Source organism: Muntiacus reevesi, chromosome 3 (genome assembly GCF_963930625.1).
Source record: "Muntiacus reevesi chromosome 3, mMunRee1.1, whole genome shotgun sequence".
NCBI lineage: Eukaryota > Metazoa > Chordata > Mammalia > Artiodactyla > Cervidae > Muntiacus > Muntiacus reevesi.
The window spans coordinates 184465177-184482238 of record NC_089251.1 but is presented as its reverse complement, the minus strand read 5'-3'; the positions used below and the strand labels follow the sequence as shown (position 1 = coordinate 184482238).

The window sequence follows — 17062 nt, the reverse complement described above, 5'->3', positions numbered from 1 at the left end:
TTATGTTTAAGGGACTAGCAGGTGCTTAAACACTGTCATTGAGAAATCTGCAGCATTCATGAAATGCTCTAGGTTATCTAGGCTATCAAATATGAGACGTATGCTGACCTGGTCTAGCCGACGATGGTTAAGCGATGACCAAGTCCTGGCAGCTGATCTCTCAATTTTCAGTTCTGATCTTAAGTTACTGGGCTTCATAAGAAACTACAGCTCCTGCTTTTCATATTTCAGCATGAAATGCATTGGAGTGACATAATAATTTAAGATCGTCTCCTGCTGACCAACACAATCTTTAAGTGGGAGAATTTTTCAACAAATTTCTCTGTGTCCACATGTATTCATTCAGCTAACACTGGATGTCTACTATGTGCAAGGCATCATTCTGACCACAGAGAATGCAATTAGCAAGGTAGCTAAGATCCTTACCCTCCTGGAGCTTACATTCTAGAGGAGACCTGAGGAGGTTTCTCTGAACACCATATAAATAGCATGTCTCCATTCTCTTTCCATGATTTATTTCGCTTTACAGTACTCAGGCCATGTAGTATTTATGCTCCACCTACTGCCAAACTAAACTCCACAACAGGAACTCTGACTTGACCCATGCTGCATCTCCAGCATTTTAGGGGAATACCTGCTATATTTGATGAGCTTTCAATTAAGAGTTTGTTGAGTAAAATAATTCTATATGCTTAAGAGAAAACAGACACCAAGAATAATTTGACACTAAGAAACTGGCAGAACAATAGTGCTTAAAGTCATAGGCCCAGTAGTATAAGCTAGATAAGGATGAAGGGAGCAGGAGAGGACTGCTGGACAAACAACGACCCTACATTAAATTTTTTCAGCTTCCTTATCCTTCTGCCTTCGCAAATAAATCATGATCTTGTAACTTCCTCTTTCCAATCTGGTATCAAACAGCACACAATAGGGTCAAAAGGCAAAATATCCCTTGAAAGAAATGAGAAGGAAAACCAGTAGTACTAACACCTCCTTCAGGCTGCACTATTAATAGAACTCAACTGATCCAAGTGCAAGATGGGCCCAGGTCAAATGCTACACCTTCCATGAATGCCTTGCTGACAACTTTCCTCCAACTCTTCAGAGATCCTTCCTCCATTTTATGTGTACCAAAACAGTCATACATACCACACCTTGCTAATCTTTTATGCGATATGACATTTGACCTTTAAGTGAAATCACTGTCCTGAACTTTGAGAATGATGCAGGATTCAGTAAATCTTTTCTACCTTTTCTGTCATTTAGTGGTGTTTGAAAATATGGTGGCACGCTTTCTAAGGTCTTCCTGGTTGTGTTCCCCTCTCCCAGTTGAATCCAGGTCCTTTTCATCTCCTGTCTCTGCCCATTAAGATTCCTTTCAGTCCTCTCCTCACTGTGGGGTCCTGTCCTTAAAAGGGAGTCTTGTCTCGACAGGTCTACTTTAAGAGCTCACCAAGGTCAAGGGCTCCAGTCTCTCCAGGCCTGACTTGTGGGTGCCTTGTGCTCACTCCTGGAGGGGACAAAGCCCCTGTTTGAGCAGGCTCATTTGAGAACCTCCTTTTCCAGCCTGTCAGATGCTACCCAACTTTTACTTTTACTCACACAGGAATCAGTACCAGGCAGGTTGGTGATCTGTCCCCATCCCGCGACTTGCAGGTTAATAGGAAAAGCTTGTCACCTTTGGTTTTATTATCTCTATATATTTTCCCAGAATCATTAATAATACATTATTGTTAATCATCACACTAGGTACTGTATTCTCAAGAGCAAGAAATTTTGATTCAACTTTAAACCCAATGCTAGGAATACTTTCCCAGTGAAAGGGCTAGTTTGAACAAAAGCTAGAAAGTTAGGTACTTAATCTTCTGAACTGCCCAGTTACAAACCCCATTAGTCTTCTGTCACAAACCTCAATTTTAGGTGATTAGGAGAACTCCAATTATTGTAATTACCTTAGTAATGTGGCAGGATACAATGTTAACATTCTACCAAGTATGTAATGGCCTGTCCATAGTATGTTATGTCCTACACAACACATAATGCTAATTATTAAACATTTTACTCTAGCAAAGCATGACACATAAGCAGGAGTTGCCAGCCTGAAAGAATAAGGACAAGAGGAATTTTCTGATTTTTCGCTAAGGTATAAGATTTTAAGACAGATAAATGAACAAGGAGTAGGATAAGGCAAACGATTAAAAAAAAAAAAAAAAAAAAAACAACAACCACACAGCTCATAGAAAATTCCTGTAGTTCACCCTAAGATTTAGGCAACAAGAAATCAATTTTAGTTTAAAAATTTTTTTCAATTGAAAAACATTTCACTGACAGCAATTAAAAAAAAGAAATTTAAAGATCAAGATTTCCAAATTAGAAGACTGCTGCAGTAACTGAGGTAAATGTGATGAGCATCTTTACCAGTTATCACAGGGGTGAAGAGCCACACGTTGACTTTGAAAGTTGAGTATCATCACCAAATGTAAACATAAAATCACTGTATACTGACATTAACCAGTGAAATTTGTTTTTAAAATATTATGTTTGGCTGCCTCGGGTATTAGTTGCATCATACAAGACCTTTGATTGTGGTGCGGGGACTCTAGCTGTGGGCCCTGGATTCAGCAGTTTAGGCACATGGGCTCAGTTGCTCTACGGCAATGTGGGATCTTGGTTCCCTAATTAGGTTATCAAATCTGTGTCTCTGCATTGCAAGGCAGATTCTTAACCACTGGACCACCAAGGAAGTCTAAATTACATATTTTAAGTATTGCTTTATGACTCCATTTGGTGATGATATTCAACTGCTTTCAGAAAAACTCCAAGTGCATTTAACATCCCCCTCCTAGCAGCCACAGAAGTACCCCGGAAACTAAGTTTCTAGAGAATTTCCTGTGTCCAGTGGTTAGGATCTGACGCTTTCACTGTCAGGACCCAGGCTCAATCCCTGCTTAGGGAACTAAGACTCTGCAAGCTGTGTGCAAACTCCAAAAATTTCCTTTTCTAATACAAATAAGCCAGAAAAATTATGACCTCCCATAATCAAGGATTAGTAAGATTACAAATAAACCACCATTCTGGAGGGTGAGAGTGGTAATTTTGTGGCTTTTCACAAGCCATGGATTTGCAATTACTATGACAGTACCAAGAAGTTATCATTGTCAAATACAGACTTCATACTGTGAATGTACATCCTTTCTTCACCTAAGTTTATGGTTAACTTTTTTTTGGTTGTCCCAATTTATTTTATGGGGTGGCGTTTGTGGGAAGGCTTTTTTATTTTATATGGGACTATAATTGATTTACAATGTTGTGTTAGTTTCAGGTATACAACCAAGTGGCTCAGTTATACATGTATCTTTTTCAAATCTTTTCCCATTTAAGCTATTACAGAATATTAAGCACAGTTCTTCCCTATGCTATACATTTTTGTTGGTTACGTATTTTAAACATATATCATCTACTTTTGGGGCTCATTATTATTCAATCAAGAAGCTGGGCAACTCTAAGATTACAAAGAAAAATCTGATTCCAATTCTAGAACAGTATTAAAACCACTTATTGTTTTCTACTTTCAAGAATCAAGATTATCTATCTTCTGCACTTTAAAAGCACTGCAAATCAGCTCTCTGTTGTCAAACACCTAAAATGTCCTTGTGATAAATGTCTTACATACAGATCATTGTAATTAAGACACATTATTTGGAATTTTTCTCCTAGTAATCGCAGGAAAGTGCCATCCTAATGCCTGTTCTTTTTAACCACTGGGATCCATTTTTGAAAAAACATGTGAGGAAGTAACACAACAATAAAGAGAACTAGCACATTTAACATACAACTGGATTCATTTGCATAACGGACACTAATCATTACTGAATGATTCTGAAACTTGAGTCCAGTTCATAAATTTACACAATCTCTACTAAAGCTCTCAAGTCAAACAATGGAATACAGTAATATCTATATATTCCTGGATTCCAAAATAAAATTTTCACTTTAAATTTCATTAACATAGACTTCAAATTTTTAATATCCACTTCAATAAACTGAACAATTGGACCCTTGACACTCTCATTTATAAATGATTTCAACTATATTTTGAGATCCCAAGATGTTATGTAATAGATATTCTAAAATTCTGTCAAAGGATCTATCACAATCTACTGCTTATATAGACTGAAACCAATCAAATACAACCTGAGGGTGAAGTTAATTTCTCCATGTTCCTTCCCTATTTAAGCAAGTTACAAATTCAGACAGGTCTCTGTACTTCTCTTTCTGAATGTGAAAGGAATATCATTCCACATGGAACAAAGTATATCCCAGAGATTCCAGCTGAAAAGTCAAAGAGGAATTTCCTGGTCGTCCAGTGGTTAGGGCTCCTCTCTCCCACTGCAGGGAGCACAGGTTCGATCCCTGGTCAGGGAACTAAGATTCCCTCATGCTGCGGTAACAACCCCCCCCCCCCCACCAAAAAAAGCAACTATCTTATGAAAATAAGTCCTTAATAAATAAGATGGCATACTTTTATGAAGGTAGCTGATACATGTTAAAATTATTCAGTGTAGTTAAATATACAGAGAAAGGAGTAACTTAACATTTGAATTAATCAAAATATTACCTGACTTAGCACACAAATTTCTGTGAAAATTTCTTTAAAGTTACAGAATGGTCACTTTATATTTCAAGTAACTTACAAAAAGGTTAGGCGAAGTTAAGAATTACACCAGTTCTAACTCAAAGTGAACAAAGACTAAGTTACAAAATTAAAAAAAAAAAAAAGACCACTTTTTAGTTAATCACTACATTTTTAGAAACAGAAGTAATGCAGATGTCTCCATCATAATTTATAGCTGACAATTCCTGTATAAACACATGAACAGGAGGGCTAGACGAGAATCTGGAATTCCTGTATTAACAATGGCTTACAATCACCACTGTAACACTTCCCATGTTTCCAAAGGAAAAAAGAAAAAAATAGATGTGAATTTGAACAGTTTTATAGAGTATTTACTGATCTCCCCCAAAACCCCAGCATACTAGTAACTTTACTAACAGATGAGCTGGTATCCTAAAATTAGACATGAGCCATTGACATCAGCTGTATAGAACAGACACAGACATAGTCTCAAAATCAGGTAAACAAACAACAGCTATTACCACTTATGACATTTTATTGGCATATGACAATTTACAAGGGTCCCTGTTGCATTATACATCACACTGAGTAAGAATCGTTTAGCCATCTACATTCATTCTTATTGGGTATATTTTTACTCAAATTGTAACTGAATTCCCAACACTTGATTTTAACTGTGACAAAAGGGGAAAATGGTAATTCCCAAAAGTAGGCTGCTGTAGGAAAAACAAATTTTGCTTTTTATATTAAAATTTCTAGGATGTTGAAAAGTGTACACAGCTAAAGACTGAGTCATGGCCTTCTTAAACAGCTTTCTTAATCCTTTCTAGAAATATCCTTTGGTTATTTTTATTTTCCTTCTCTAAGCAAAAGGAAATGTATTAATGCAGGTTATCAAACAGCTACTATTTTCTGGCACTTGTAAACAAATATCCTTACCAAGAGCAACCATTCAGCTTTTATAACATGTCATTAAGTGTAGAGTTGAATTGTGGTTTAAAGATATCACACAGGCTTCTTTGTATGCTTGGCTCTAAAACAAAGATAACAGCCGCAATGGCATTCTACTGAAGTGTTTTCACAATCCCCCTTCCCACGATATTCTAACAGGATACTCTTCCCCTCAATTTTATTTAATACAAGTAACCAAATATGAGTAGATGTGGATTAAAGCAATGCACTTGAACTTGTAACCTGCTGATAGGACTTAGGTAGCTTTATTCCTACTCCCGATTAAATAATTTGAGCAAATTCCCCTTTCCACTTCTCTTAAGTGGAAAAGCAAAACTGCACATTTATAGTCATGCACAGAGATTCAGTATCTAACCAAGTAATAACTGTTAAAATAAAAGCTAAACTTATTTGTATAAACTAAAATGGTCGTGAAAACTTTCCTGTGTTGGAAATCAAACCCACGTTGCTTTAGCATGTAATTACGCGCAATGCTGACTAGGAGAGTTAGTTATGTCCTGATCAATGCAACATATACTTGTTTTTACAGTGTTTCCTTCCTGCTCAAACAACTTCAGAAAAACAAAATAAGAGAAATCATGCAATGCTTAAGGATTTTAGGGCCACGAACATCACATTTGTTGAGTTTTGTTTTTCTATTTTTCCCTCATATAGCTGTTAGGTAAACGCCTCTGACTGCAATCAAGGTGCCAGAAGCATCCCAAGTCATCAGTGAGTATGAACAAGCCATACACATAAAATGCTTAAGTTTACACTAACACAGTAATCATTATCTTTTAATGCAAACAAATACAACTAATTCAGTTGCTGAATTAACAAAATGAAATTTGACTACTTTTATATTATGCTCACAGAGCAGACTTAGCACTGAAATTTTACTATTTCCGATTTTCATTCCTTCTAAGAGATATCATCATAAACATAAAGTCAATTCACATTTGAAAGATTATCTTCCTGAAGAACAGAACCCTTGGGAAGAAAAAGAAAAACTCATTTTACAAACTGAAACTGAAATGGTGGGGGGGGAAAAAAAAACAACACGGTAGATCAATGCTGTGACAAACTTCCTGTCAAATCTTTTTATTGGTGACATTTGGAAAACAAGTTCCTTAAAATACTGCTAATGAGCAGTATATTCTGTTTGCCTATTATTCCTTATGGTTAGACTATGAACTAGTGATTCAGCTGTCTAAAAGCTCAAGTAAGTATGTGAGATATGACGTCAGGTACACATCTTTTTAACCTTATAAAGTTATTCTGCAGAATAATCCTCTTCCATACCAACATCAGAATTACAGGCTTTGTTCTGTTTTTCTTTTTTAAGTAAGACGCTCAGTAGGAATGGGGGTTTTGTTTATACTATTACAAACCAGTTTCCTCTCTCAAAGAACTGATATCTAAGACCATGACTCAAACTTTCCAAGAAAACAGAGAACATTGAATTTTGAATGCAAATGGTAAAGGCTCCTAAAAATGATTTTTATAGTCCACTGCTTGCTTTCAGTTTAGGAAAAAATTTTTTTCATACTTTTCAATTTAACTTTTAACAGCTAGTGCTTTTGAGCTATTGGCAAAGCTTCTTTTTCCATCTTAAACATTTGATGAGATGTTAAATTAGCTTAGTTTACCAAAATAACAACTTTTCCCGTGGTACATTTCAAAAATTAGTCACCCTACAATGTAGTGTGTTTGAGTTAAGGAGAATGTTAAACAGATGCAACCAGTTAAAATAATTAGTGTGGTCTCTATAGACAATTCCTCTTCAGGGATTTGTATGTAGAGCTAACGTTTACTTCAGAATAAACATTAACACAAACAGGGAGGGGAGAGAATCAGAACTTTCACAGAGCTGTACTTGACCATATCTTATAGACAAAGCAGAATTACAATGCATGTAACAAAAACAGTAAAAGTATATATTTTTTAAAAGTTGATAGTTACAAATATGGTACGTAACAATTTTCTACTTTATTTCAGTACAATTTTCAACATACAGTCTACTATTTTTCAAGATATTTGAAGATTCAAAACAAAATTTCTCTAGACTACTTGCAAACAGTAAAATTTAAGTAAAATGCTTACATTCTTATTTGAAAACAAAAATCATGTAAAAAAAAATGGTGGGTGCAAGTTCTGTTCTCTGTTGCAATCTTACTTCAGATTCCCTATTCCTAAAAAAAAAAAAAGAGAGAGAGAAAGAAAATAAAGATTAGCAAAGATATGAAGAGTGAAAATAATTCAAAATAATCACTGTATCTAAAAATCAAATAACTGGCCCAACAAACTCACACAAAAGAACATGTCAGAACCACTAACAAGTTGAAAATTTCTACCTTTTCTTCTTTGCGTCTGTCCTTCTTTTCTTCATTATTTTCCATGGTCTCTTCTTCATCTTCAACAATCCCGTCCCCTTGGTATTTGTCATGAGTCCACTTTGGACTGCTACCTGACTTTTTGAAGTTAAAGCGCCCTCTGCCACGTTGAAAAGTACCACGACCTCTTCCTCTTTTGGCCCAATAATCCACACCATCATCTCTGTCATCATGCTACAGAAAGGTTAAACAAAGAAAGAAATGTCTTTCTTGTAAGGAATATGATTACATCCCCAATCGTGTTATTGTATAAATCTTCTGAAAATTGGGTATATGAGGTGGGTACTGTTCTAAAACACACAAAACCAATAAAACTGAGCTTTTCAACAAAAACATGCTGCATCATGAAAGTAAATAATTACATGCTTAGTAACCCAAGCATTTGAGAGCTGCCCAGACAGTTTTCTGAAGAATCTCAACTGCTAAATTACTGCCAGCTATCAAAATTTTTATTGTTCTGCTTCCCATTATTTCAATCTACTATGCATAGGTGAGATAATGTAACTGATATTTTTCCCCCAAAATTACCTCAGTCACAAATACATAACAAAGTATAAAAATGTTATTACAACATTATCAATAACATTTACTAAATAAAATAGGTGGTAAGAAGGATCTCTTACATATAGCTACAGACTTTTAAAAATCCTATTGAGATACATCTAAATTAATGTGTATTACTTATTAATCTTCTTGGCAAGGGCACAAGCCAAATCAAGATGGAATGATCCCTAGGGTAATACCTCAAGTTATTTCTTGTTCACTAACCTAAAATTCTGCAGCTATTACATCCCAACCTTAATTTTTCATTAACTGCATCCAAACAGATTGTTCCCAAATTACAAATTATTCCATTAACCAAAGCAATCTGAAAAAGTGAAAAGTACTTGGCTTTGTGTATGAGTAGATGAGCATTAGGAGAAGGCAATAGCACCCCACTCCAGTACTCTTGCCTGGGAAATTCCATGGACCAAGGAGCCTGGTAGGCTACAGTCCATGGGTTCAGACATGACTGAGCGACTTCACTTTCACTTTTCACTTTCATGCACTGGAGAAGGAAATGGCAGTGCTGGCTTTGGCAGCACATATACTAAAATTGGAAATGGCAACCCACTCCAGTATTCTTGCCTGGAGAATCCCAGGGACGGGAGCCTGGTGGGCTGCCATCTATGGGGTCACACAGAGTCTGACACAACTGACGTGACTTAGCAGCAGCAGCAGCAGCAGATGAGCATTACATCCCAAAGAACAAAACAAAGAATGAAAAGTTCTCCTAGTAATGTAACTGCTGCCCATCTCAAACAAACTTTTTAAGTTTATACCTAACCCACAAAAAATGGGAATGATGCCCCTTTATGAGACAACAGGTATAATACAAACATAGCTGCATAACTTATAGAGTACTGATACTGACCAACTGTCTAAAACTCACTAAACTTTTTAAAAATAATACATAACTAAGCACCTTTTCAAAACAAAGAATGTGCCTTTGTGTATATTCACATAATACAGCTCACTCTCCTACATGACTTAAAAAGTTCACACATGTAACTAACAGACGGTGTGAATTTCTTTTCTAATTAAATCTAGCTTTATCGAAACAGTGAAAGATGACCAGCTAGAGGTATGCAAGCTTCAAAAAATGAACTTAGAAACTATCAAAAATGTACCGTTTCAGTACGTCAAAGTTTAACTGTAAACCCAAAATTAACTATTTTAAAATAGTCTGCCACTCAAAATAATATGTACACACAATGACGTAATTTCAGGCTCCTTTTTGTTATCAGCACAATTCTATAGAGTTTATGCTTTTTGTTTGTGGTGTTTACACAGTATTCCATGAATTTGTAGGAAGAAGCAAATGGATTTTGAAGCCAGAGATGTGGATTTAAATCTTAACAGAAACTGAGTGAACTTTACTTCCTCATTTTAAAAAAACAAAGATAGTCTTAAAGTAACACTAATGATTTGCAAAAAGTGCCCAGCCCAGTGCCTGAAAAGCAAGCACTCAATCAAAGGTAGTGATGATAATGCTTACATGGTGCTTATTTCTAAGGATGAGGCATTGGTCTCAGCATTTTCTATATACTCACTCACTCACCTAATCCTCACAACAACTGTAAAATACTGTTACTAACTCCACTTTAGGAATAAAGAAATTGAGGCACAGAGAAACTGAGTAACTTGCCCAAAGCCACAGGGCCAATCTTTTCCAATGCCCCTTATGCCCATCATCCTCAGAGTAAGCTTCCCAGGAATCATGGTAACAGTAAATGATTAATAAATGAGGTAGCCAAGAGCTAAAACAGGAAAAGCAGTAACAAAGCTAGACACTAGACTTAGGCTAGCAATTACTTTTAAATATACAATCATCTTACACAATAATCTGAAATTAAACAACAGCTACATCATCACACTGTGTTTTTCAAAGGATATCCCAGCAGCTACCGAAGTGACACTTTGATGCTAAGCATACTAGTTCTTTTCTTTTTTAGACAAGTGGCATGCAGAATATTGCTTCCCGACCAGGGATGAAACCCATGTCCTCTACAGTGGAGGCACGAAGTCTTAACAATTGGACCACCAGGGAAGTCCCTAAAGCACACTGAGTCTTAATCCTCAAATTCTTACATCCAAGATTTCAGTCTTACTGTAGACTAATTAAAATTAACTACTTTACAGAAGATAAAGGGGACATGAGATATTTATAATATATAATCAAAAATGTGTTAACTGAGGCCTTCCCTGGTGGCTCAAAGAATACACCTGCCAATGCAGGAAACACAGGTTCGATCCCTGATCCAGGATGATCCCAAGTGCCATCGCCAACTAAGCCCGAGCGTCACAACTAGTAAGCCTATGCACGAGAGTCCAGAAACCACATCTTCTGAGCTCACAGGCGCTAGAACCCGTGGTCTGCAACAAGAGAAGCCACTGCAATGAAAAGTCTGAACATCACAACTAGAGAAAAAGCATGAGCAGCAGCAAAAACACAGCATAGTCAAAAATAAGTAAAATTATTAAAGGAAAATTCCAGCTCAAAAAAAATGTTAACAAAGGAGGCCATATTAGAACCAAAACCTTCTGAATCGTCTTCTCTACAGAATGATCAAGTTTCAAAAGAGTTAATTTACTAAAGTTCCAATGCAAATCTCTGTCCCCACAAGGAATTTTCTCTTCCTCAGATGACATTAACATGCGGAACTTACCCATTTCAGTACTTTCCCATTTGCTCCAACTCTACAAATACTCTCAATCCCTCTACAGAATCTCAGGTTCTAAAGACTATCTTTCCTGAAATATTTATTATTGAAAACATTATCTTATCTTTGCATAACTCAAAGTTTAGAGAAGGGAAATTTCAGATAAGAATGCAATAACTGTTACCAAGTACTAGAGGAAAAATGATACATGGTGTTAAGAACCTTTGGACCCCAAAGCATGGGTTCAAATCCTAACCCCACTCCTTCTGGCTGCGCACTTTTGGTCAAGCTGCTCAATCTCTTTACCTCTGTGTTTTTCATCTGTACAAACTGAATAACGGTCCTACCTCAAAATGACTTTACAAGCATGAAAATAAGCGACTTTCACTTTCAGTTCAAAACACCTAGAATGGTGCCAAGCAAAATGCTCTGTACATGTTATCCATTATTATTACTAAGTATTAAATGTTTCATTACTACAGAATGTCCATGCTTATTAATTATTCTGAAAAAAACCTAGAGGAATCTATAGTTTTCAACTTAATTCATTCTGAATTTAAAAAAAAATTTTGTATTTCTATTCTCATCACTGAAAAATACCTTTGCAGACTATCCATAAATTTAAATACACATGTAGAAACCAAGCTGTCATTCCAATGGCTCATTAATTAAGAACCAAAATAATTAATTTGGGGAACTGATTTATATATAAGAAATGTGACATTAATTTTACTTCTAGTGAGCACTAGCCTGTGACAAATGCACACGGATGTCTTATACAGAAATGAAGATTTTAAAATATAGTACAGAACAGCAACATGTAAAATGTTAAATAACACTCATCTTGATTAGTGTAACTAAAGCCTAATTACACGCTAATCAAAAATAATTATGTCTCAATTTAAGACAAAAACTATGATACTAGACAGAATGTCATAGAAAAGTCAAAGTGAAAGTGTTGGTCACTCAGTTGTGTCTTTGCAACCTCATGGACTGTAGCCCACCAGGCTCCTTCATCCATGGCACTCTTCAGTCAAGAACACTGAGTGGGTAGCCATTCCCTTCTCCAGGGAATCTTCCCAACCCAGGGATCAAACCTGGGTCTCATGCACTGCAGGTAGCTTCTTTTACCCTCTGAGCCAACAAATTAAATATTTGTAAAATGTTTAAAGTGTTAAACAATTATTTAACTTGTTCACCTTTCATTTCCTTAACTTTCTGTGTTTTACTGGCTGGCAGTTTTACAAGCACTTGCTCCTCACCCACACCTTTGAAAGGTTGGCCTTTTAATCTCTTCTCTTCTGACTGGGTGATATTACTGTGGTTTTGTGACTGTATGATGACATCTAGATTTTTTTCTCTCTAGATCTGCATTAGCAACTACCTACACTGCACATTTCCACTTATTATTTCTTGGGCACTTCTGTAACGGAACTTAACCTTCACCTCAAATGAGCTGCTTTCCTCTGTATTCCCTGTGCTTGCAATATCCTTTCTTCTCACTACCAACACCAAACTAGAGGGTCCCTGAATAAGCCTTCATAAATGTGGCTTTAACATTTTTCAAACCTAGTCGCTCAGACACTCAATTATTTCTCAGATCGGTTTGTCACAGCCATGTTTTTCCAAACTCTGCTTAACATCCAAATTTACTCAAGTATTATTGTCTTCCACAATTTGGCTCCTGCTTCTTAATTTTCTCAAACTTATAACAATCATTTAGCCATGTGAGTACTGGAGTTCTCTTTATTAGGATGTTTCACTCCTGCTTTTTTAGAGCACACCTGCTCATCTTTTAAGCTTATGATTCAATCCAAACTCCTCTACAAAGTCTCTCTTAATCAGTATCTCCTTTGCAATAATCCCCTCTTCCTTGGGAGGACATCTACCATATGTATTTAGAATGTTCTCCATTATCAGTCTCTTACACCAAGAACTGAAATCCTATGTATCTTTCCATCCATAGCATAAACAGCAGTGTATTAATTCATAAATTCCTATATTAAAAATGAAATATCTTTTAAACTTTCTGTAACTGAATAAAACACCTTCCACTTTCCAGAGATTGTCAAGTCAAGCATAAATTTCTCCTCAAAGGAGCATAAATTGTGGAAACATTATGCATAATGCACTCTATAAAAATTTAACTTTTCCTGACTCTTGGTCATTAAAGTACTCAAAAAAGAGGCAAATGGAAATTAATTTTTGAAACAACTACAATGCCCATTCTTCAACCAAAATATAGATCTAGTTCAGAATACAACTATATAGTAGTCTACCTTGGCAGATGGCTGGGACATTCAGCTTTATTCAAATATACTCGTAAAAAGTCAAACGAAAAGACACATTTCTAAAAACTCAGCACTATTTTCCTCCTTGCTTCAACAAAACAACTAGTCTTCAGAAATAATCTCTAAAACATGACTTCCCTGAAAAGCTATGACAAAAATGAATATTCTGTTAATAGTTCTGGTATTTCCTTAAGTTTCTATAATGGAAGAAACTCTTCTTCCGTGCCAAAGTGCAAAAAATTTCCATCATTACTTAGAGAATCTTTCAGGACCCACCTCCTCTAGCTTCATCCCTTACAAACTACTTCAGAAAGAAGAGCATCACAAGGAAGCATCAAATTAATGTATATCTAGCAATTTTCCCATCATGTAATTTTTCATCTTCCTTTTATTCCAATAAAAGTTAACAGTCTCCTGAAAACCTTAATTACATGCACTGTGGAAGAATTCTTCTCCTTGTCTTTCAATTAAACAAACAGCTGCAGTGATGAAAGGGAAATCTTAATGATTTACCTTCTTAACTTTACCGTCTTATAGACAGATATGAAACAATTTAATGTTTTTCTCTGAATGTGACTATCAAATCAGGTATATTTTTACTTTACCCTGACCAGTCCATAGGTAATATCAATAAGGTATAAACAGGACTAAAGGGACCCACATGTTCAAAACTTCAAGTCATCTGGGTAATGATTTATTTTAAAAGTTTCCTATATTACAGTAAATATTCTCATAGTAGTGGATGCCTGTACTCAAATGTATTCACCCAGTATGCTTTGAAAATTAATGCAAACCAAATAAACAGAGATTTCTAACACCCACCAAGAAGTACTTCTTGCTCTTTGGGGTATATTCTGGATCCCATTCCTCTTCCTTCGGTCTCTTTTGAAAAGTAGTATTTGAGTTGTTTGGACCAGTATTTGTCCCAGCAAAAACTCCTCTGGCTCTTCCTCTGCCTCTAATTCGAAACTGATTAACAAAGTTGTTTAGTAATGAAATCAAAAGGTATTAAGTTACATGCAAACTCTTAATTTTACTGCAGTAACAAAAAACATTCCCTAATTTCTTCCCTAAATCTCAACTTCACAGCCACTGAGGATGGGAAGGGTGGTCATTTTATACTAGTAAGGAGGGAAAAAATTCTGCCTATTGAAAGCTGAATAGGTTAAGAAGAAATGCACAGTCAACCTAAGTTGTCAGAACACTGCACTTTCTTCACGGCCTGAACTAAAATTTTTAAATAGTTTAAACTTTAAAAAGCTGTTTTTTTTCCCTTTTACTAGCCAAAAGAGTGTCTAATTTCTTTGAATTACACAGGAGTCCTAAGTGTTAACCACATCTATCACCATATGGGCAAAGCTCTTCTCTTTCCCAAATGATCTAATTAATAAACCCTACTAACAACTAACTGGATACTAGCTCAAGTTAGAAATCTGAACCTAGAAATTAGTCAAGAAGATGCACTACTATGAAGTCATTAAAATTACAATTGTAAGAATTTATGGAAACATGGGAATAATAATATATATACTAGGTAGGATAAAAAGTCATGTAATTTCTATGATTGACACACATATAAAAAAGAACTTGAACAGGCAAAAATGAAAATAGTTGTTAATACAAACATGGATTTTTTTTGTTTCAAGACATGTTCTTATTAATAAAAAAGTAATTAAAGAAATGGATCTAAATCATTAACTTCCTTTGACTCTTGGGTCTCTAAGCACTATGCAGTTACTGATTCCAAAGTTATTAAGTTATAGAGATGTTTCTAAATCTCAAAATGGCATACTTTTAAAATCAGGCAAAAACATAGATTTTTTACTTTCTATACAAAGGAGGTTATCATCCCAGCTCCAGCTCCTCCTCACTCTCCCAAATGGCATTTCTTAATGAAGATATATCAAATACCATTTTAAAGACTATAGAAGTAATGACTCACACAACAATGACTAAATCATCATATATCTTACTTTCCTTATGTACAGTGCTCTAAAGTTCTGTCAAAGACAGAAAATAATTTTATTACTTACAAAGGTTCCTCGTGGTCGGCTAACTCCTGCAAAGCCTGAGTATTCTTTCAGCTCATGGTGAGTTTTAAATTCTTCTTCTCTTTCCTTCTTACTCTCCTTTTCTTCTCGAGAACTAGGAGAAGAAGGTGATGCTGAAGAGGATGAAGATCGAGAATGATCTTGCTCTCTACTTTTATGTTTACTGAAAAATAAAAGAAACAAGAAAAATATGCTATTTTTAAAAAAGATTAAGAAAGACCCTGCTGTATCTTACAATAAGAGGGATATTTTTCAAGTCAAAGAAACTATTCCCTATTAAAATTATCATGAAATTAAAATGATTGGGTGTTCAACTTTGCCATAGTCTGTTTCCATTCTCCTCCAATATTTGTTTTATATCACTACTGGAAAACATGCTATGACCTGCCAGTTAGAAACTAGCAGTCTGGAAACTTCAAGAATATAAAGTTCAGTTCTTCAACATTTTTAGCTTTTTTTTTTTTAAAGGAAAGGAAGGGAAGAGTAGGAAAAAGTATGAATGTCCTTAAGGCCATGTTTCAAAATGACTGCAGTTTGTACAACCCTGGGTAAAAACAGTTGATAGGTTTGGGCCATAACTCCGTTATTGAAATAAAAAGCATATGACATTATAAATACCAGTAAATTAAAATTAATCATAAATTAAGAAAACACGAGTAAAATTACCACCATTCACCTAATGAACAGCAAGAAAAACGATTATCTATGATATTTAGCATTCCTATTATTTACTTGACTCTATCATGATCAATACATGATTCTACTGCAATACCCACAAAGGTCATACCTGCGATAACTCTTACCACTTCTAACAGTATCCATGGAAACATTACTTTGAAAGCCTAATACACATTGCTATTTCAAAAAAAACTAGTCCTTCCTCCCCCCCATCTCTCCCATGTTAAACCACTAGACATCAGTTTAAAATTCTTGTACTCTGGGTGTTATGAGTTGAAAAAGTGCGGAATCAAGCATAACGAACCAAAGTTCTTACACAAACTGTTTCTAGAAATGCACTGCATTGAAGTCCAACCTCCTGATGTAGCCTGGATAATAGGACACATTAATTTGTCATTTTTTTTTCAGTGTTAGCTTGCTATTCCAAAGTTTTTGTCCTCATCCACCATAAGCCGTGTAAAAGACAAATACATTTTTGCTGTAAAACAAATAATTTTAATTGTTTAAATTTAAACATTCGATTACACAGTCAAAATTGAAAGCAATTAAGCTGACAATTATTAAAGGCTAATTAGAAGCTAAAACCTAACTCCGACAGTTTTAACAATTACCTGTCATCTTTGTAAGATTTGTATTCCTTGTAATCTTTTGGAGTTTTTTCCTGCTTTCTTGATCCACTGGATTCCCTGGAGCCCTTGGAATCCCCCCGTTCTTTACTTCTTTCTTTTCTCCGACGATCTATGTCATGCCGAAGATCAGCAGAATCACATCTTAATTTTTTATCTCCCTATAAAAGACAGATATAAAATACAGATTTCAGGGAAACTATAGGGGAGAAAAAAGAAATATATATATATAT

The 17062-nt window shown here is 35.4% G+C and overlaps 1 protein-coding gene across 5 annotated transcripts in view; it reads right to left on the bottom strand.

The window, feature by feature from the left end:
- Positions 1 to 5151: 5151 nt before the first annotated feature.
- BCLAF1 (BCL2 associated transcription factor 1) overlaps positions 5152 to 17062 on the bottom strand; it is a 31259-nt gene continuing 19348 nt past the window's right edge. For 2 of the 5 annotated variants that reach the window (XM_065931291.1, XM_065931290.1), the window contains exons 9-13: positions 16815 to 16990; positions 15508 to 15688; positions 14297 to 14443; positions 7942 to 8154; positions 5152 to 7779 (exon numbers count right to left, since the gene is read on the bottom strand). In XM_065931291.1, the coding sequence (XP_065787363.1) occupies positions 7774 to 7779; positions 7942 to 8154; positions 14297 to 14443; positions 15508 to 15688; positions 16815 to 16990 (723 nt within the window). In that variant the 3' untranslated portion in view covers positions 5152 to 7773. Of the gene's footprint in view, positions 7780 to 7941; positions 8155 to 14296; positions 14444 to 15507; positions 15689 to 16519; positions 16682 to 16814; positions 16991 to 17062 lie in introns of those variants that run through there. The other 3 variants (XM_065931293.1, XM_065931292.1, XR_010662473.1) reach the window with 2 other exon arrangements.